Source organism: Monopterus albus, unplaced genomic scaffold, assembly GCF_001952655.1.
Source record: "Monopterus albus unplaced genomic scaffold, M_albus_1.0 scaffold115.1, whole genome shotgun sequence".
NCBI lineage: Eukaryota > Metazoa > Chordata > Actinopteri > Synbranchiformes > Synbranchidae > Monopterus > Monopterus albus.
In genome coordinates, this window is record NW_018127995.1 from 1,048,589 (window position 1) to 1,070,093 (window position 21,505).

The following is a 21,505-nucleotide window of genomic DNA, read 5'->3' on the forward strand; positions in this document are numbered from 1 at the left end:
CGATTACCTCTGAACGTGGCAGCAAAGCCCGTGGATGGATGGGCTAATATGGGATCACAGCTTAAGATCACTGTTGATGTCGCTGAAGGATCATGGCCGAGAAATACTAAAGTAGTAAAGCAACAAACACGAGTAGAAGTAAGGCTTTATGGTTCAAGTGGAGGACGAAGGCGTCTGCTACACAGCCATTCACACTCTCCTGACACATGCTACAACAGACAGGAAGAGCAGCAGCTGGAGACTCTTAGCCTTGTTAGGATTAGAGCCCCCCCATTCATGTTACTTGGCCTCCACTCATTCTCATTCACAGGGCAAATCTCATTTCAGCACCCATCAACACTGAGCTCAAAAGAGGCTTTAAATATCCCACTGCAGCTGTTGGTAACATGCGATGACTTACCCTGGAAGTGTGTGTTTTTTTTCCACACTCTCTCTGTGATAATTGGTGGTTAGAGCTGTAGACCCGTACAGAGTGATGACGGTAATGCTGCTGCTAATGCTCTTCCTCTTCCTGTCTGAGCATCGTTGAGTCATAAGGCAGCAGCCGAGCCCAGGGGGGGGATTATATCTGTGTGTAGACACATACTGTGGCTGCAAACCCCTCAGGGGTGCACACACAGAACTGGTAGGTTTATTTGAGGATTTGTTTTCTTCATGCAGGTGACAAGAAAGCAAGAAAGCCTCTTTATTGAGTGTGAAATTGCAGCTCAGTTTGAAAACTGATAGGAAGCAAGAAATTACTGCTAAATGGAGCTGTGATGCATATAAAGACATGACAGTTGGCAGCACAACAAACTAAATGTGTGATGCTCATGCAAATTCCTTTGGATTACAGCGTTGCCCCTTTCCCACGCAGCCCTAGAGACATTTAACGATCCACAGGTTTGGTTTTATAGCGATGTTCACCCCAGTACAGTAGACATGAATACAAGTTTGGTTTTGCTGCTTAAAGCACTAACAAATATTATTATATTGTTTTGATTATTATTCATTGAACAATTTGCGTAGAAACTTTTTCAGGCGTGTTATATGAGTAGTGGTGAATGGAGCCTGAAGGCGGTGTAAACTCAGCAGAGCTCTCCTTCAGCTGCAGGTCTGAGTGACTAGGCAAAAACTGGGGTCTCCTGATGGTGGACTCGCTCAAAGCCTTAGCCGTGTCCTCGCTACATAAAGGACACGCTCCGTGGGGTGTGGAATCATACAATCTGGGCGCCATTCCTGGAGATATCAGGCTGCACAAAATGATTCATGATCTGCCACTGCAAGAGAAGCAATAATCATTTTTATAATAAAATCAAATGCCAGAGTGAAAGGAGGCGCTCGTAGAGGTCAACGTGCAGAGAGGGACCCTTGGGTTCACAGTGAGCTTCATCTCATCGTTTACCGACCACATGCGCAGACCAACTCTGAACCTTCTGACCCTTGTGATTCATAATGTTTAGTGTCATCACACATTTCACACCATTAAGACACAACTGGTTTTCATTACCCCTCCAACTTCACCCTCCATCTCTCTGCGTTTGTCACTTGGTGAAATGTTGGCGTGGGTTCGCTCAAAGCAAAGCTCACAGATGAACGAGGTTTACAAGTGCTCGTCCACTATAGTGCACGTCAGCGCTGCTTCTCTGTTTCACTGAGAACATGGTGATTTATGTTGAAACTGATTCAGGGAAGCTTCCAGTACTGAAGACTGAACACAAGGTTTTGAGTTCATGAATGACACGTTGAAGGCCAAAACTGAATGGCTTCTGTATCTGTTAACAAGCTGCAGGTGTCTCATGTTCAAACTGCAGGTGTGTACAGGAATGACGACATGAAAGTGTGGCTGAACAACAGGAGTGCTGCTGCTACCCTAATGCTCTCCAGCAAATGTGGAGTACATGTATTTTTAATTGTTCATCTATTTATTATTGCACATAAACATAATGCGAGTTCCTGAATCACGTTTATCTGGCTGGAGTCAAAGAACAAAGCAGAGGTCAGTGACAGACTCATCAGTTACTGCTAACCAACAACCAGCACCAGGTTCTGTAGTCAAGCATTTTCTCTTGCTGTCTAAAGTGAATCTTACTAGTGTACTTGTCATTTTGCACATCATAAAACAAAAGCTGACCCTTCATCGCGCCCCTGCTGCTACGTCTGTCAGGACCAAAACTCTAAAGCTGCACAGTTATGATTTACAGTGATGCGCGTGGAAGATTTGACACAAATTCTTCAGAAATGATTAATCAGTGGGTCTTTAATTTCAGACATCAGCAGACAAAAGGAGCTGTTTTGACAGCTGACAGACTGTAGATGTAACAAGCTACAGGGACATGACAAACAAGAGCCCGTAACAGAGAGTCCCAATGAGATACTGGGCCACCACGTCCCACCAGAACAGCTCCACCGTGGCACCGACTCTCCATGAGGGATAAACACTGTTCTTCCAACAGATGTTCCCTCGTGGTGTTTTGATGATGGTGGTGGAGACGCCGTCTAACACGTCGCTCCAACATCTCCCATAGCTGTTCAGCTGGGCTGAGACCTGGTGACTGAGAAGGCCACAGCGTTTGGTTCACATCATGGTCCTCCTCATCAGACCAGTCAGGGACCCCTGGTGTCCTGTGGATGAGGGGGGGCTCTGTCATCCTGGAGGAAACCGCTCAGTAACTCAGGCTTTTCCTTTGTCACCTGTTTGTAGCTAGTTACAGTGTCAGTGTGAGCTGGTTCAAGACTGTAATTTGTTTTAAAATGAAAACCCTGTGAAACAGTTCATCTGCACTTGATGCCTGCATAGATCCTAAAAATGTCAGGTCACAACTATCATGTCCCAGACAACAAGGCTGGTTTTCACAGCGCTGTGTTAGTCTATTTATTGATGTTACTTGCTGATGAGAGGTTATGTCAGCCCTGCTCTTGACCTCCTGTTGGAAAATGAGTCACAAGATTTGATGTCAGCACTCCTGTTCTACGGGCTTCAGATGCCAATAGTGACATGACCTGTATGTACTGCACAGACCGGTGTATTTTATGCATGTTGTACAGAATCAGCATATCTGCTCTATATTTTTTAAACTAGTCAATGTTCAGCATTCTTAAAAATTTCCCAGGATTTCTATTGGTACACATCTGCATGCTCAGTTCAGATCCCAGAGGCAATCAGACTGTGCTGCAGATGTCATACAGCTGTAAGTGCCTGTAACATGTTGAGATGAAACATATCCACCATGATGAACAGATGATCCGAGTTTGCATGAAGCCTTCTCGTTGTTCCCTGTGAATGCTGCTGTAGGACTGCATGCGTAGGGGGCTTACTCAGCCTGCCGACCCTGGGCGGGCGCCTTGATGTCAAGGCCCGGACCAGGGCTGGAGTCCAAGTCAGGGCAGATTGTGTTGAAACACAGTGAAAGCAAGACTAAAGCCAAGACACTAAATATAACAAAAGAAAGTTAAACTTGTCAGAAGTTCTTTTTTCACATGTTAGTAGTTGTAGGGAACTGCATATTCAGTGCATAAAACTGTCATTTGAATGAATGATTTGTTCTTTGAGGGCATTTTACTGGTATAAAGAAACTGTTTTAGCATTTTCCCTGTGAACCGTCTTACAGGCTCTGTATAAAATGTATGTAAATTCACTTTGGCCCTGTAGAGATGTCACGTCAACAAGAGTTTATTTTATCTTTGACTATGGCTATGAATACAGTAGTGGTGATGTTTAAAGAATTGGACTGTTTGGAGGACATGTTTACTTGCTTATGTGCTGATTTCTGCAGTAGGTATGGACATGGAGGCAATTAGCCTAGCTTAGCAGAAAGACTGGAAACAGCTAGCCTGGCTTTGTGTAAAGGCAAAATCTACCAACACTGAAGGGCAACACACAATCACGGCATGTGACGCATGTCACACGACTCCCATAACACAAACTGGGCATGCAACTACCAAAATGGGTGAGCATGTTAGTATTTCAGGCTTTTTTGCTGCAGGCTATGCCCAGTATGACCACAAAACACTGGGAAGTGTAGCTAGCTCCAAATACTCCTTGTGTTTTTGAAGCTTTCAGCTACACTTGGTAGTTTCTCAGTGAAAAGAGTTACTGAAGGTCATGTGATGGGGTTGGAAGCTCTGGAAACAATGAAAGTTGGACCTTTTTTGTTTTTGTTCATGTATGTATTTGTTTTGTTAAACTGCTGTGAGTGGTGGAAGAAGTACTCAAGTTTCTTTACTTAAGTAAAAGTAGTAATACCACATTACAAGAATACAAGTAAAATGTCCTGCATTCAAAATGTTGCTTAAGTAAAAGTACAAGTTTTAGCAACAAAATATACTTAAAGTACCAAAGTAAAGGTGCTTATTATGCAGAATGGCACATTTCACATGAATGTATATTATGATGTTTTGTGTACATCACGTTTAAAGCTGGAGCTAATGTTAACTTCCTTCTCTTCTGCTGGATTTCACACCAAGAATCAGTAAAGTCTTATGATTATAGTATCTGTTGCATCTGAAGTGCAAAGTAGTAGAAAAGGAAAAAATACTCAAGTATGGATACCTCAAAATTGTACTTAAGTACGGTACTTGAGTAAATGCACTTAGTTACTTTTTACCACTGACTGCTGTGTCCACAGTCGGGGATAAACCTGAGCTCATCCCTATTGTCATCAGGTAAAACTAGAAGATGTTGCAGGATTTTAAAAAAGTCTTTATGATATGGGAGTGAAGTCGTAGGAGAGCAGTGGACATCAGTGAGACCTCAGCCCCCGTAGCCCTGGTCTGGGCCGTGCATGCTGAGCCCCTGTGGCACCCAGTGTGCACTTTTTGTACCAAGTTTTGTTGTTGCCAATAAAACCCCTAAGCTCCCCGCTGTGGGATCATCTGTCTGCCGTCTGTTTTCTCTGCTCAGATGTCTTCATTCTGAGCCTGAGGCTTTTAAACCACAACTACCAACAAGAACACAGTTGATCTCCTTGTGACTGGTGGTAGAGATTTCTACTTTTAATTCTTTGGCCACAATGTGCCAAGGAGACCGCATGGAGCAGATTATTAGAGATTAGGCAAAGTGTCTGTGTTTATGTGAGAGTGTAATCTTCGGCAGCAGATGACAGGGTTTGAGACTGAGCCTACAAATGTGGATTAGCAGTTTGTTTATGTTGCTGTTGAGCAGGTGCCGTTTAGGTCCATGTTTAACTGACCTCTATGTTTGCTTTGCATTGCAGGTACATTCTGGGCAGGTTTGGTCTCACACAGCCACCTGCCTCATGTCTGGTTTTAAAATAGCTCAGAAAACCTTTTATTAAATCATTTCATTTTAATTAATCCCTATAATCTAAAAACAAGTTAACTGAATTACATTTAATATTTAAGAAGTCGTTTTTTTAACTTTATTTGTTATTATTACCTTTAATATTAGTATTTCCTCCTTTATATCATTATAATATTTCTACAGAGACTGAGGGTATCTCAGTGCCTGTTGTTTATTGACAGTATTGCATCAAATCATCTTTAACTCGTTCCCTTCTGTCTAATTTTCCTCAGTGTATTCATCTCATTTTGAAACTTTTTCTGCTACTTGTTCCAAAGACACTGAACTAATTGGTCCATCAGCTTTAACTGCAACTAACAAACAACTGCAAAGACACACAAAACTATTATAAAGAGCAGCAGAACAACTACAAAAAAAGAAAGGAAGAGCACAGAGTGGTGTAAAATCACTACAAACAACACGAGTTGGAGGGGCTTTATGTCTCTTGCCTGTTGTCTATTTGTTTTTGCAGAATAGCGGCTGATATTATGACACTTTGACTCATTTTGTATTAGGGTTTATTTAAAATAGCATCTCTTGTAGTTTGGATGCGGGAAACGTCGCTCAGTGGCTCTGTGTTGGTAAAAAGAAGAACCACAGCTTTGGATGCGGAAGATACGGAGTGATGCTGCACGTCATCGCCGTGCTTACTCAGTCTCCTAGCAACAGGAAACATCTGCCTCCGCGACGACCAATGAGGGCGCGGCAGGAGCGGAGTGTGTTGTGTCTTGTTGCCGTGAAGGGGGATATTTTAGGCGGCTGCAGAGCGGTGAGCGTGTCAACCCGGAGCTGGATCTGTCTGCACCGCTGTCAGCAGGAGCCGAGCCAGGGAGTCGAGCCAGGGAGCCGCGCACTTCAGGCCGAGCTGGAGCGTCGCTGAGTCGGTGTGGGGACGGGAGGCCTCAGCTGGGACAGAATCATTTAAAGGTAAGAAGCTTTGTTGGGTTTATTGGTGTTAGTTTTGTTTTTAGAACAGCAGCTATTCGTTTCTAATGTGGACGTTAAAGGCACGTTTATTTGTAGCTAATGCACCAATTCAAAGTGCTTTACACAAGGTGGGGTAATGCATTGAAACAGCCTTAAAACCGAGATAAATCAGACAATAATGCCAGTTAAATAGGGTGAATGAGATGGTATGCAAATGGGGGAAATGTGATAAACCAGAGAAGTAGCAGTAAAGAAATAATGTTGTCATTGTACTCCAAATGTGATTAACAATTTTTGATAAAGTCCAAAAGAATTAATGTTGCTTAATGGGTTGAGGATGAAGATTTTAATGATTCTTAATTAACAACACCTTCCTCTGCAGGTTGGAATCATTTGAATTGTGTAAAAAAAGATACAAAGCTCAAACCAGACTTTTCTTACCTCATAAAAAGCTGTTATGGCAAAAACTATAAGTTTAGGTTTCACATTTGACCTTAACCTTAAGGAACTTGGTGGTTTTAAGACAGAAAAGTAAAGTCCTACTGTGCACAATGTTTGGTGAAATTATTGCTGCTGAGGAGATGTTTAATGCACACACATACATGCACACACACTTCCCACGCAGCCTCTGCCGCTCCTCCATCATCGTGCACGGTTCTGTCACAGATGCAGTTGGACGTTAAAACCCAGTGAGTCACTGCAGCAGCTTTGTGAATGTTTCACAGGGATGAAGCTTCCCACTCTGTTTATGGTTGAGTTATGGCATTTGAAATACCCCCCCCACACACACACACACGCGCACACACACGCACACACACACACACACCACCCCCTCATCACTCCTCCTTTTGATTTGACCAGATTTTTTGTTTTGTTTTTATCAGAGATATGACAGATAAACACAACATTGTGTAACATCATTAAAGGATCAAATCTGGATAATATACAGCTTTAAATGTGAAAATATATTCAGTAAAATTCAGATGTATTAATAAAAATAAGAAACTTTAGAATCAGGCTTCATACAAAAAGCTTCATAAAATAAAATAGCTGTATTTTGTTCATTTGAATCATCTTTAAACATTTTTAGATCTTTTCTCACACCATTCTTTTCATTGTTTTAATGGATGTGTTTTACGTTACTTTATTTAAATGATCCTTTTCTTTTTTTTTTAACTTGTTTTCTGGTTTCCAGCTCACTGGCGTGGAGGAGTTGTTTTTCTAAATCAGGCTATTAGTTGTAAATAAAACCTGAAATTTTCCTTCTTTAATTACATTAAAGTAGGAGGTTTGACATAAATAACTTATGTCAGGTACAAAAGTCAAGAGGCAGAGTTGTTTAAAGGGAGATCCAGAAATCTATGCTGAAAATCAAATATTAGTCTGAGGTTGGAAGTCATGTCAGATCTCAGATTTGTTTCTACCGGCACGCTCGCCTGTTTGGCTCCTGTCCCTTCCTCATCCCCCTCCTCTTGGTCTGTTTCCTGTTGCAGGGGTCCGAGGGCGATGTGCAGGCTCAGGTCGACTTGGACGCACTGATTCAAAGTCCAGTCAGAGAGCTGAGTGCTGGCTGTGCACCGTCAGCAGCAGGTACTCACAGCTACTGTCTGTTACCGCATGTTGATCAGCCCCAGCTACGTTACGGCTGCTCCAAAGTCAAGTCTCTGACAGCAGGACTGCAGTGACACAAAGCTGTGGAAGGTGGAAGCACGATGTTGTTCTGCAGCCAGAAAACATTTGTAGGAGGGAAGCTGACGTGGAGCGATACATCATCAAAATCTGTGGCTTTACCTGTGGACACTGTGCACTCAACGGTCCACACTGTCATTTTTTTTACACGTGACCACAGAATTTCCCTGCAGCCTCACCAAACCTCAACCACAGCGGTAGCAGTTTAGAAGCTGCTTGAGACGGCACTGGCAGTGGAAGACCACTCATAATGTAGATGTGAAAATTCTTTCTTGACCAGTGGTGAAGGCGTAGTGACATCCTTAATTTAAGGACATGTGCTAGTACCTCAGTTTCACATTACTCCATCCCGAATATAAGTCCTGTATGAATGAAGCAGCAAAATAAATGTTACCGTGTTAGTAGTTGTTCCGCCCATGTGACCGATATATGATATCTGATGTTATTAGTTTGTTAATGCTGATGCATCATTTGCATGTTTCTGTTGTAGCTGGGGGAGGTGGAGTTTTACCTACTTTAGACACACTTAGCTAGTGTAGTCCTGCCATCATGGGGGTCAGCCTGTTCAAAGTCTCCTGACGTGTTGTAACCTCAGTGAAACCTTATGGTTCACAGAGACCTTTTTCAAAAGTAGGAATTTATCTTGTACTCATTTGCTTACTGAGTCTGCAGCTGATTGAATGTAAAATGGAAACTATAAAATATATTCACTACAGATGATGCTTGAATCAGGCTGAAAATGGACTGAAAACCTAAACAACCTTAAAGATAAACACTTTTGGTTGCCAAACTTCGTCCCAGCTCACTACCGGTGTTTTGAAACTCTCTTGTTCGTAGCTAAGGGAAAAAAACTGTTTAGTCCTCCAGAGTGTGAAACAGAAACTTCAGCACATTTGCTAATGATAATGAAGGTTTTACAAACACCAGTGTTTTTGTACTGAAACACGTTTCCAGCCTTCCCTCTGTGAGATCTGTAGTCTCATCTCTGCCCTCTGGCCTCCAGCAGCCCCGTCCCTGTGAGAGAGACCAAACCATTCAACGACGTCGAAAGTTGCTTACTTCAAGCGGAAATATGCGGAGGAGGAAGATTTACATGGAGGCCTCCATGGATATTTTCAAAAAGTATGACCCTGTCCTTTTCCTTTTTCCTTTTCCTTGTCTAAATTGTTCTTTTGACATCCAAGGCCAACCTTCAGGGCACTTTTCATTTGCTCTCATGACTTATCTGAATTGTTTGCTGAGCCATGTCCAAGTGTTTCTGGACTTTATTTTACATCCCTCCTTTCTCCTTTGTGTGCTGCAGTTTCTCCACCCACTTTTCTGATTTATGTTTTTGCCGACACCATAGCCTCCATCTGTACTTTTCCCCCATTACATACATTTGACTCTATTATTTGTCCCTCCTTATGCCCTCAGCATTTGTCACTACATGCCTTACAAAACAGTCCTGTAGAGACGCTGCTATAGCCACACTCATTTTATGCACATGACACCGTTTGGTTCACTTCACAGTAAAATCTAAACCACAGCTTCCAGCTTAGCTAAGATTCACTGTGATGGTTACAAAACTTGCTTCACTACTCTCTACCAGAGAATTAGTAATGCAAAAATCACTGCTGGCTAAGGTTTGCTTCTTGGAACTGCTGGCTCTCCTGCTGGCTGTGGTTCAGGAAGTAATCAGAGCCTTAAAGAAAATGCAGCACTGTACAAATTTACAAGTCCATTACAAGTCCTGCATTGCATAGAAATACTAGAACATACATCATATTTTAGGTCATGTCTAAGATGATAATTCGCCATTGTAACATTGCAGATAAGTCAAAAAGCAAGGAAAAGCACAGTGGGCTGTGTAATTAAAGGTATACAAGTATAATCAGGAAAATGTGTGCAAAACATTAAAAGTAAAGATAATACAGAAAGTGGCCCCTGTGACTTTTAGATGATTTTTACTCATACATTAAGACATATCTTTTTTTTGTAACTGAGTTGCAGTTAATCTTTGACATTTTAAATAGGACTGCATCTGCTGATTATTTCCATTCTGGATTAGTCACCTGATTATTTTTTCAATTAGCCAACAGATTGTTTGGCTTGTAAAAATGCCTGTTGGACTGAGCCTGAGCCCAGAGTGACACCTTCACAGTGCTTGTTTTGTCCAACTAATAGTCTAGACTTCAAAAGGATTAAACATAAATTTACAAGGATTAAAATATTTGCATGAAAAGTGACTTTTAACAAGTATCAAAGTAATTTCCAGTTCCAAACTGTCTCTACTTGTACACTCAGTCAGCGGTTTAGGAGCTGTTAGCTAAATTAATCCAATTAACGCCTCTCTAAAACAGTTAAATCAACACTGAACATTATCACTTTCATGAAGGAGGATTTATTCCCTGACTGTTGGATTAGACTGCCTTAGTTTTAGTCAAAGAACTTCTCATGTCTCTTGAATTGTTGCCTGTTGACACACATCATGTACATCTAGAAAACTGTGGTTGTCTCATAAAATTTGGAGCATCAGGCTCAAGAGTCACTTTCAACACAGAAGTGCTATCACAGTCCGACGTTTTCTGATTGCTGACGTCTTCAGAAGAAATGTACATGAATCATTTAGTTTTTTTTGTGCTGTAGCTCTGACCCTGAGTCTCCTCTTTATCTGCTTGTATTAGCTATGATTTTATACACAGTGATTTTTCTAAACCGCTTTGGATACAACAAGCAAGTGAAAATGTAAAAGCACAAACTAATGTCCTGCCTTCATGTTTGTCACCTGCAGCACTTGATACTGCAGGAGGACCGGAGCTGCATCCTGAAGCTGTCCCTGGAGAAGCTCAGGTTCCTGGAGGACCCCGAGGCCTACCTGCGGCGCTCCGTCCTCATCAACAACCTGCTGAGGAAGATCCACCATGAGGAGGAGGAGCTGGAGGCTGAGGAGGAGGAGGAAGAAGATGATGAAGTAGAAGAAGAGGAGGATGAAGAAGAAGAAGAGGAGGTTACTGGAGAGAGAGGGCAGCGGACGCTGATGTACCCGAACAGGAAGAGGGTGAAGGTGCTGGTGACGGACTGCTGCTCTCCAGCGTTTGGCCTGGAAGAGCTTCAACATTACCGACTGGTGCCCTCAGCCGGATGCCTGTACAGCCTGGGCACCTGCCCAGGACTTGCCCCCAACCACCAGGTCCTTCTCTACAACCTGGATGACAATGGCTGACTCGGCAGACCTCACTGCCTCTTTTCACAAAGCTGGGATATACAAACATGAACTGTTTGTTCACAATCAACATGAAGAAACCTGCTGTGGTTTCCCTTCAGTTTACCACTAACACCCCTTGAGGAACATCTGTTGTGGGCTCTGTTTTGTGCGTCGGCAGGATGGCGCCTCCTCTTGTCACCTTGCTAGGAGGTAAAGAGGGATTTAAGAAGCTTAGAGACCCTGATTCTTCAGCCTCAGGGTCCACGGGGTCTCTGATGTTCGCAGGGTCACTGCCATTTACTATTTGTGCAAATGTGACAGACTGAGCGGGCAGGATGTTTTTAGCTGTTGCTGTTGTGTCATTGATTTCTATTGTTATTGTTGCTCATGTGAACTGTGAGCACATTCAGGGATTTACAGCCTGCAGGTTTTGATGCACATTGGCTTGCGTGGAGAATATGTGCTGATACGCTTCTGTTCTGTTTTTACGCTACTGTGTGATTTATGAGATTTTCTGTATGACATTCCCTGGACTGTGTGAATTGTCGTGCTATCTCAAGAGCTCATGATTGTCATTCTGTGTGAAAGGTGCTTTCACTGCCTTTCTCTAGGCTATTTGAGGTCATGTGTTCACTCTCTATGCTGTTAGTTTCATTTGACGTCACTTTGCTGCCCTCTGCTGGCAAAGGACTTAATCTTCAAACCCTGGTTTGTAGCTGATGTGTTCGTATCTCACAGTGAAAGTGAGAGAGAGATATAACGGAGCCACTTTAAGGGGAAAAGACGGGGATTACAGTAAAATGCTGATGAAAAGGTTCATTCATTATCTGTGATGAGAGGATACACATTTATGCTTTATATTGCTTTAAAAAAAGACCAAGCCACAATGTTCCTCTGCTACCAAATATCGTTTTTGTGAATGAGTTTCAGCTTCTTTTTTCTTTAAAGCTGAATATTGGAGAGCAGAATGTTTCTAAAGTTATGACACGTATTTTCCTACTATGAGCCCTGATTAAAACAGCACAGCGCACTGAGTTTTGAAATTGTCAGAAAATATTTTATTATGTAATGTGGCACAATGTGTGCTTTATAAAACAGACTAATCTGCTGTATGGCAACAATAATTAATTCTCTTTTCAGTGTCACTCTATGTGTTTTGAGTCTATGTCTGAGAGTTTTACGAAGTTTGGAAAATACGGATCTTATAACAATCACGACAATAAAAAATATGACATTACTACAGTAAATAAAATTACAGATTATTTTAAAACAACAGCTTAATATTTTGATGAAATATGTAAGGTGACAGATGTGTGCTTTTATGCATCGTTGTGTAGCTACACAAGTAGTAGACGCATTTTAACTATTTGCACACTATTTTAATAGACCTATTTATATACTTATTTAATTGTATTTTTAATATACTGTATATACATTGCCCTACAAAGTAATAGGCTACAGACTAAGCGCGGTCACATCGCGTCGTGACGTCTTGAGCACGTCCATTGTACGTGTACGGAGGAACTCCTGTTGCCTTCAAGTCCTTCTTGAGTCAAGTCGTCGCTTCATTCAAATCATGAATGTATGGAGAAGATCCAAAGCAAATGTCCCCATCCAACATCCACCCAAATGGAAACAATCTAATACTGGCGATTTCTATCTAAATGTTCTCCATTCTTTGTCACAACATATTATTTAATCTACCGTGATTACATTCTTGTTTACATTTTACTGTTATCTTTATATTCAAAAGTTTAGGTGCAAGATCTGAGCGATAAAGTAACACCTTCACAATGCTTCTTTTATCCAACTAATAGTCCAAACATATTAAAAATAAATTAAAATGGCTAAAAAATGTAAAGGAAAAGCAGAAAATCCTCACAGCTGAGAAGCTGAAACCATGAAAATTGACTTTATCAGTGATCAAAATAGCTGCCAATTAATTTTCTGTCAATTGACTGATTAACCAAATCAACTATATTTGTAATGTCTGGCAGTTTGATTTATAAGAAATCACTTTAGAGCTTTGTGTAGGCTATATTTTGTATGCAAAAATTGAATCTGTCAACTAATTATGTCTGACAAATAAACCAAGAAGAGTAAAAAGTAAAATGTGTATCTCTGAAATGTAAGCTAATGGAGTAGAAGTAGAAAGCTGCATGAAAAGAACAGTGCCTCGAATTTGTAAGTATAACACTTGAGTAAATGTATTTAGGTACATTCCACCACTACCAATAATATGAAGTAAATCTGACTTTTGCAGTTTGCAGTCAAAGTCAAAAATGGGCTCACATAGTGTGAAAGATGTCTCTGAATTTATTTTATTTTATTTTATTAACTTACACTGACAGAGACAGAGACATGAGCATCTTCTTCAACCATATTAAACCTCAGACATTTCTACCATACCCAGTGTTACCTGTGCAGACTGTAACACTAATTGGTTCTGTCAATTAATCTAAAAAAAATAACCCACCTGTCAAAAACTAAAGAAAAACTAAACTGAAACCGTAAGCAAAATCATAGCCTAAATTTACATAATTAACACGTATAAATTCAATCGAATCAAAAACGACAGGTGCTTCAAGGTGTAAATCATTTAAACTTACGTTTGCTTTGTTTTACATTAGTGCAAAATCGGAGGCACAATTTCCGACGGCACTAAAAGGCACCAGGGAAGGCGGGCTCCCCTGGCCGCTCACTCGGGCTGTCATTCACAGGAGACTGCTCTGATAACGGGAGTCTGAGCGCATCCTCAGCGTGTCCAGTAAAAGCCTTTAAGTTCGTTCGATCCGATATCGCCTTAACAGAAAACAGAACATTGTCTTTTTTGAACTTGTTATACTTTATAAACGTTCAGTTCTGAGCGGCACTTCGTCATTATGCGTGGATTAGCTGGCTAACGTTAGCCGGACAGCTAGCATCCAAAGTAGCGGGGTGCGTGTGGCTTCTCTCGGTAGTGTCGGGGTGGTTAAACCGGATTAAGCATGGAGAAAACGAACCGTTTCATGGAGCTGTTCCGCTATCTCCAAGACCCCCACCTTGTCTCCCGCTTTCAGCAAATGTGTGGGGTCCGCGAGATGTTTTCGAGGACCGTCTGTGCTGCTAGTCCTTCCAACACTAACGGGAGCAGCAAGGAGGCGGACCGGACTTGCTCGCACAATAACGGGGCTTGTCATCATCACATCACCGGGGAAAATGAAAATGAAAACTTGGCCGCCATTGGAGCTGAAGAAGGGGATGAAGTACTAATGACAGCAGTGGGGGTTCGGAAGAGGATTGCCGAGTCTAACACTGTGAAAACCCAGCGGGAGGGAAGTGGAGATTCAACCCTGAACGGGGCAGTGGTGGCCGCCGTGAACCGCGGCGGGGAAAAGGCCGGAGGGCGCAGACTCCCTGGGGCTGCAGCCACGGGTCAGGCCGGTCGTGGCGATGCCGGTCCGGACCTTTCAGGGCGAACGGAGTCGGAGGAGAGGGAACCAGAAAAGGGCTGTGAAGTCCCGGGTGCTCCACAGATCGGTACGGTAAAACCCCTCCGCAAAAACTCGCTCACCGGCGACGTCGGGCAGGAGTTTCTGATCGAGAACCGGTTCTTGTACTACCTCTTCACTTTAGGGACCGAACTGGGCAACGAGTTCTTCTACATCACCTTCTTCCCATTCGTTATATGGAACGTGGACGCCTTCATAGGCAGGAGGCTGATCATGGTCTGGGTCTGGGTCATGTATCTCGGACAGTGCACCAAGGACGTGATCGGCTGGTCCCGGCTGGTCAAAGTGGAGGTGTTCTACAACTCGGAGTATAGCATGCCGTCCACTCACGCCATGTCGGGCACGGCCATCCCCTTCTCCCTGTTCTTCATGACCTACGGCCGGTGGGAGGTAAAGTACATGCCTGGTGATACACACTGGTGGAAACGTGCAGGAGGAGAAGTGCTCAGGGCCCGCTTCCTCTTCATTTGCACTAAAGTTCCTCTTGTGGTGTTTGCCCGTGGGGCTCCCAGTAGAAGTTCCACTTGACCGTAGTTCTACCCTTTTTATCAAACATCTGTCCTGCACATTTTAGGTTAGTGAAGTTATTTTCAGAGCATCGTCAGAAAGCAGCAACCTTCCTTAACTTAGCCGAGTTAGAGACGTTAAGTCTCTGCTGTTTATTATGCCTTGAATAGGCCAATTATGGTTATTGTTACCTTATGTTGTTGTTTAATAAGATACTCTTTATGATAGGCTATCATTTCTCTGGAGAGACTAGCCAGGTAGAAGCCAGTGTGGATCTAAAAAAGGAAAGCAAATCCTTAAGATTCACTTGAGAGCAGAGCAAACAATAAGCAGTGTGGTGAAACTTGACTCAGGAACTTTGCCCTGTCCCAAGAAGCACAGTGAAATTGTTGATAGTCAGAAGTAAACATGCATCCGCTGCTGACCTTTTGCTGTCCAAAATAATAGAAACACCTGTCAGTATAAAGCAGAACGGTCAGTTACAAAGGAAACGAATGGAACAATGTTTGAATGATGTACTGTATGACAGGAGTCCACTGTGATGGCCATTGTTTGTTGTGATGGAATGAGAAGCAGTTCTTTTTCATTCAGCTATGAAAACTTGATTTATGGCCTGATATGTATGTAGCCTCTGAACACTGCTTTCTGAAAGTAAAAAACTTTATTCATATTAAATACTCACTCACTCAAGTTCTCACTTTTCGCTCTAGCCCCGTGATCAGTACTGATGGTGTGTACACTTGGGTCCATTTGGTTCCATTTGCATTAGACCAGAGACGTGTGGCAGTAAAACGAGAGTGTACATGAACAATAGATATACAGCTCTGTAAACCTTTACCGAACTTGGCTTTTACTGCTTTGCTCATAGTCACTGATATGGGGTCAAATATATGATCCCGCACTTTACATAACAGCCTATGTAATGTAATCATCTGCCCCCTTACCTTATTGCAACATCACTGGAAAATGTGCCAAGGTCCCTGAAACTTTGCTCTCTGAAGTCTGTCTTCTGAAGCTCTGTAGTTAATGAGCAGCTAGGTAGGGGACACAGGGTCGCTGGATGGACACATCTGTTGACTCTTCTTACTGTACAGTGAAATCTCATTGTGGATACAACAACACAACAGCCTAACTGACTGTCCCATGAGGCTAATCCTCTCTATGCAGCAGAGTAGAAATAAAAATACAGAGACTGAACCAACTGAAAACAGAAATTCACCTCTTGCAGCTTCCCAAATGTGAATATTTGTTGGTTTCAGTCTTGTGCTACATTGACATTATAACTGAAGTGGCTGGAATCAGATTTTATTTGACCCTCCCAGCACCTCAGACCTGATGTGTCCACAGTGGTGTGAACAGACCAGACCAGGTGTCCTCAGACCAGATCTGGGCCACCTGCATATGTGTTCCTAGACCCAATTCCTCTCCGACCTCTGACTGTGCGAGCGCTGTCAGAACAGTCAGATCAGACCTGAGCATTAATGTGGACAATGGTGCACGTGTACGTGTCTGTGTTTCTTGCTGGTTGGACTGAAGCAATGTTTATCTGCACTTGTAGGCCAGTGTTGCCCATTGAGACCCCCCTGTAGTCATCACCACTTCTTCTTAAGCAGATACCACAAATTTAGCTGCTGATTCAGACCCATAATTCTGTCTTGTTTTCCAAAAAGGTACTTGGTGTGTTACAGTGCTTTGGGTGGAAAAAGGAAATCTTGAAGTGTAAAATGCATGGGATCCCTGTGTTGTGCTGTGTGAATCAGAGCAGGCGAGAGTGGAGGTGGGATTGCTTTACGATGCTGTTATCTGCTGTCGGTCTGCCAGGCACAGATCCAGCCCCTGACTTTGAAGTGTGAGACTCTGAGATAGGACTAAATTAGTGTGGGTATCTCTCCCCTCTCTCCTTACTGTCACAAAAGGTCTTGTCAACCTGAATTTGAAAACACTGTTAGGGTGATGTTTCCAGACACTTTGAACAAAATGAGCTCTTTTCCACTGCTGGACACCAGATAAGACACTGTCCTCTCTCACATTTCTTCAGTTTTGTCTTAACTGGGATTTGAATAAGTGCTGCCGCCTGCAGCCAGTCGACTTAACTCGTGTCTGAGTTACACTTCCTCATTTCTGCTTTTCTTCTTCCATTTCACTTTCTTATGATTTGATGATTATAAACTGAATCTCCTTGCATTTGTTGGCTGGACACCACCATAAACTCTGGAAAGTCACACCAGGCCTGTTTTCCCCACATTTCTGACTTTCTGTGGAAAAATATAAATCAATTTAGAAAATGATCAGCAGATTATTTGGTGACCCTTGCATGTTTTTTATTCTGGATTTCCCTTTAATTTGTCATCCATCTGTGCCGTCCATTAGTTCCTCTCCCTGACCAGCTTCATATTTTGGCTCGTTGTCATCAGTCTCCTTCAGTCTGATCATTCCTTAAGAGCAATAGGTCATTTCTGCTGTCTAGAGAGATGACGAGCAGTTTTCTCTTTGTGCCAAATAAAACATCTTTTTTCAGATGTTCAGATGAATGAATATCATGAGAAGATCATGATTTAACATCCATCCTTACCAAAATAGGCCACATATTCATTTTTCCCAGGATGTTTTGTGTAAATTCCTTTTTTAAACCAAGCAGTGGACGGTGTAGTTTTACTAATGAAGCTGTTCATTGTTCAGATTTTGTGGACAAAAGTCACATGAGTATGACTCAAATCACAAACCTCATGGCTCTTAACTTGACGTAATCGCAGAATACTTTCTGGACTACAGCCTTTTGACTTGATATGCTGTAAATATGACTAAATAATACTAAAATATTAAACACTATGCTGCTGTTGTTGCTGTTAGCCTCCTAACCAATTAGTGATTTGTTACTTACAACAAACTTGCAAAATATACTATATTATCCTCTGGTCGAGTCTTAGATGACATCAATAAATACTGAATGAGAGAATGATTTTTGTTTGACTGAACACGTGTAAAAGCGACATAATCCAGCTGAGGTCGTCTTTACAAAGCAGACAAAGTGTCAGGGTGGTGGAGACGGAGAATACTGTTCATCCCACTGCCCAGAGGAGCATGTAAGGGCCTGCAGGAGGGGTAAAGGATTTGTCCTTTATCTCCCTTGCTGCTTGCCGTAGCCTCTCTGTGAGCTTTCCGGCTCCCTGCCTTTGGTTGCAAACAGTAATGTTTGGATTTGGATGGGCTGCTCTGAGACAGTCTTCCTCCCACCACCCTCCTCCAGCTCAGACAGTAACTCGAGCCAGATGTGTCTGTGGAAGGTAATCATAGGAGGGGAATAAGGGAGAGGATGAGGTACAGAGAAGAGCTGTTCAAGGAGAGGAAAGGAGGAGAGGGGTTAGGAATTTGTAAGAAATGTTAGACTGGATGGGAGATGAGAGGAGATCTGACAAGATGAGACTAGAGGACTGGAGAAGGCACAGAGGAGAGAATTGGTGAGGTGCCCTGAAAGGAGAGGGGATCAATACAGGAAAGGGAAGGACAGAAGGAAAGAGGCTAAAGGGCGAACAGGGCTGGAGAGGGAGATACAGTAAGAGGAGAGGACTGGGAAAAGTAGAGAGTGATGGAGAGCAGAGGAAAAAGACAGAAATACAGTTGCTCTATTGAAAAATCAGACAAGAGTAATAATGCATTTCTGAATGAATTTTGGCACATTGTGTGATATAAATTCTCACTTTGTTGTCAGGTCAGGCCATAACAGAAGACATTATGGTAAACAGGCTTTGTGAGACTTCCTTCCTCCAGCAGGAACATTAGGTGGGAACACTGTTGCTTTTCCTGGAAGCATGAATGAGTTTAACAGCAGAGTGTTTCCTCACTGCGACTCTCAGTGTGTTTCAGTTCATTCAACTTCTAGACCAGTGTCAACCTAAGGTATCTACTGGTGCATTCTGATGCAGGAGTCAACATCGCTCCGGTACAGACATGAGCGTGAGCCTCGCTTGAGGTGCACGTGATGTGTCACTGTGCACGCGACATGAACTGTTGTTTTTCCAAATCTGATTGATACGGTTTCGGAAATCTCAGCTCAATCTGCGGGTCACTGGTCAAGACCAATCACATTGAAAACCGGTGATTTCCAGTCTCTGCCGGTCGATTGGTGCATCTCGGGTTCCAGCTTGTCCAGTGTGAGGAACTGGTTCTTATCTTAAAGTACAGTGAACAGAATATCTTTGAGTTTTGGACTCTTGGTCGGCAAAAGGAGATTCGAAGATGTCACTTTGGGCTCTCTCATGTCTTATGGAGCAAAAAGGAAAATAAAATGGAGAAATAATTGCCATTGTTAGTTGTAGCGCTGGGGTCATGTGTGCAGTCTTTAAATGCAATCATACAGGGTTTCTGGATATTTTCTGGGGAGATCACTTGACTGAGTTTCCACCATAGAAACCTGAGCTGCATGTGTGTGAAGTTGCAGGTTGTAGTGACCAGATTGAATCCCCTGTCCCAGTGGGTTATGTATAAGTAGGTCAGAGCTCTGTCGTTTGCTGTGGTGTTATGGAGTTCCACCATAAGAACAATATTCACAACTGCGTGCTCTGGGTGACAGTGTGTGTTTGTGCATGTAGAGTATATGTCACATGAGAGAGCACACAGCAAATCCTACACTGAGGCTGCCAGTCAATAAGCAGTGTGCAGAGAACCACAAGCCACAGAAAAAACACAACATGTTTTGTAAAAGTTTGCACGAGGCACTGTGGTCAGAGGCCAGCGCAAGAGTGCAAACACTGCTGTGAGACCCACGACACATGCACTGTCTGTAGATGGGTGGACAGAGGACGCTGTTTGAATGACTTTACAACATGGCTTCCTCAGCCCCTCATCAGTCCCCCTACCTCACACTCTCAGCCAATTTTTTCCCAAACACAACACTGAGCTCAGCTTATCCAGCTGCTGCCTCTGACCGGGCTTCGCAGCTAATCCACACACACAAGATGACTGTTCCCGACCAAACCTCTCTCTGCACTGACCTCATTTTAGAAAGCGGTCTCAGAGTTTATAATTGACATTTTAAAGTGAAGCCCAGTGGTTAGAGAGACACCTGTGGGAGTGTAGTGTCTGCTGCAGTGCCACATTTGTGGAGCAGTCGTTGAACAAATGTGTTTTGGTCTTGGATAAGACACTTCTTTCCGCCTGGATCTAATAAAAAAAAAAATGCCTGCAAGTCTTATACACTAATCACTGTTTCAAGTTAGTTTTGAGTCATGATTTATAACAAAAAGTGAAGTTTTAAGAGAGTGATGTAGACACAAATGGTTTTTTCTTTTTATGTTACAAGTCTGAAATAAAACATGACATCTGAGTCATATGAGGTAGGAAGGAAGGCAAACATGCTCACAGTGACACCGTTATCAAGCGGATGTTTAGTAGTTTAATCGTACTCACCATCTTAGTTTAGCATGCTAGCAATTGATAATTACCTCAAACACAAAGTATAGCAAGATTCTGGGTTCAAGTCCCGGCCGACCTGGGGTCTTTCTGTGTGGGTTCTGCATGTTCTACCTGTGCCTGTGTGGGTTCTCTCCGGGTACTCGGGCTTCCTGTGACATGCAGCTTAGGTTGACTGGCGACACTAAATTGCCCGTAGGAGTGAGTGTGTGAGAGAGTGTGAGAGTGTGTGTGTGTTTGTCTACATGTCAGCCCTGAGATACAGCGGTGACCTGTCCAGGGAGGACCCCGCCTCTCACCTGTGTCAGCTGCGATTGGCTCCTTGAGTTTTCTTGTTTCCTTTTTCAGTTAGTTAGGAACTGGATTTTCCACCGTGCAGAGTATTGTTTTTGGTTTTAATTATGCAGCATAAATTAAGCACAAAACAAGTTACATGACAAAGTACATGGATGCAGTTGCACTGAATCATCAGCCTTCTCAGGGCCTGCACGGACACTGGTATGATTCATACACCAAACTCCAGCCTGAGATTAGATAGGTTTTAGAAAGTTTCCTACAGTACAGTCTGAGCATGAATGTACCAGTTGTCTTTAGTTTTCCATTAGGCACATGCTGTGAAATCAGCCTCTATATAAATGTTGGTCAGGTTTAACTCTGGTTAGTTTATCTACATCACCAAGTAGTCAGCAGATAAGCAGCCATTATCTGAAACAAAGCTTATCTCAGTCTTAGGCATTTGTGATGTAAAACACTAAGAGGCTTGAGCTCAGCAGCCAGTGCCAACAGTACTACACAGCATGTGGTACAGGTATGCCTTTATCCATCAGCCTACTGTAAGTTGTGAAACAGTCCAATTAAAGAATCATTATGAAACACCAGATGAAGGAGTGAATCTAACACTGGCAGCAGCATCTCAGTCCTTCTTAGACTGCTACCTAACTAGTGTTATTCATGAAAAATGGTGACGTGTGACTGGGATCAACACATCGGTGCAAGTTCTTGCGAGGCATTGTA

The 21,505-nt window shown here is 42.8% G+C and overlaps 1 protein-coding gene and 1 long non-coding RNA gene across 2 annotated transcripts in view; both read left to right on the plus strand.

The window, feature by feature from the left end:
* The first annotated feature begins 5,913 nt into the window (after nucleotides 1–5,913).
* Nucleotides 5,914–12,468, plus strand: LOC109966590 (uncharacterized). The gene is made up of 4 exons (XR_002275798.1): nucleotides 5,914–6,208; nucleotides 7,702–7,798; nucleotides 8,901–9,019; nucleotides 10,671–12,468. It is a non-coding gene; the product is annotated as an uncharacterized LOC109966590 (long non-coding RNA).
* A 1,603-nt stretch (nucleotides 12,469–14,071) lies between these two features.
* LOC109966615 (sphingosine-1-phosphate phosphatase 1-like) overlaps nucleotides 14,072–21,505 on the plus strand; it is a 20,443-nt gene continuing 13,009 nt past the window's right edge. Inside the window, exon 1 of the mRNA XM_020611570.1 lies at nucleotides 14,072–14,965. Coding sequence (XP_020467226.1) covers nucleotides 14,072–14,965 — 894 coding nt within the window. The remainder of the gene's footprint in view (nucleotides 14,966–21,505) is intronic.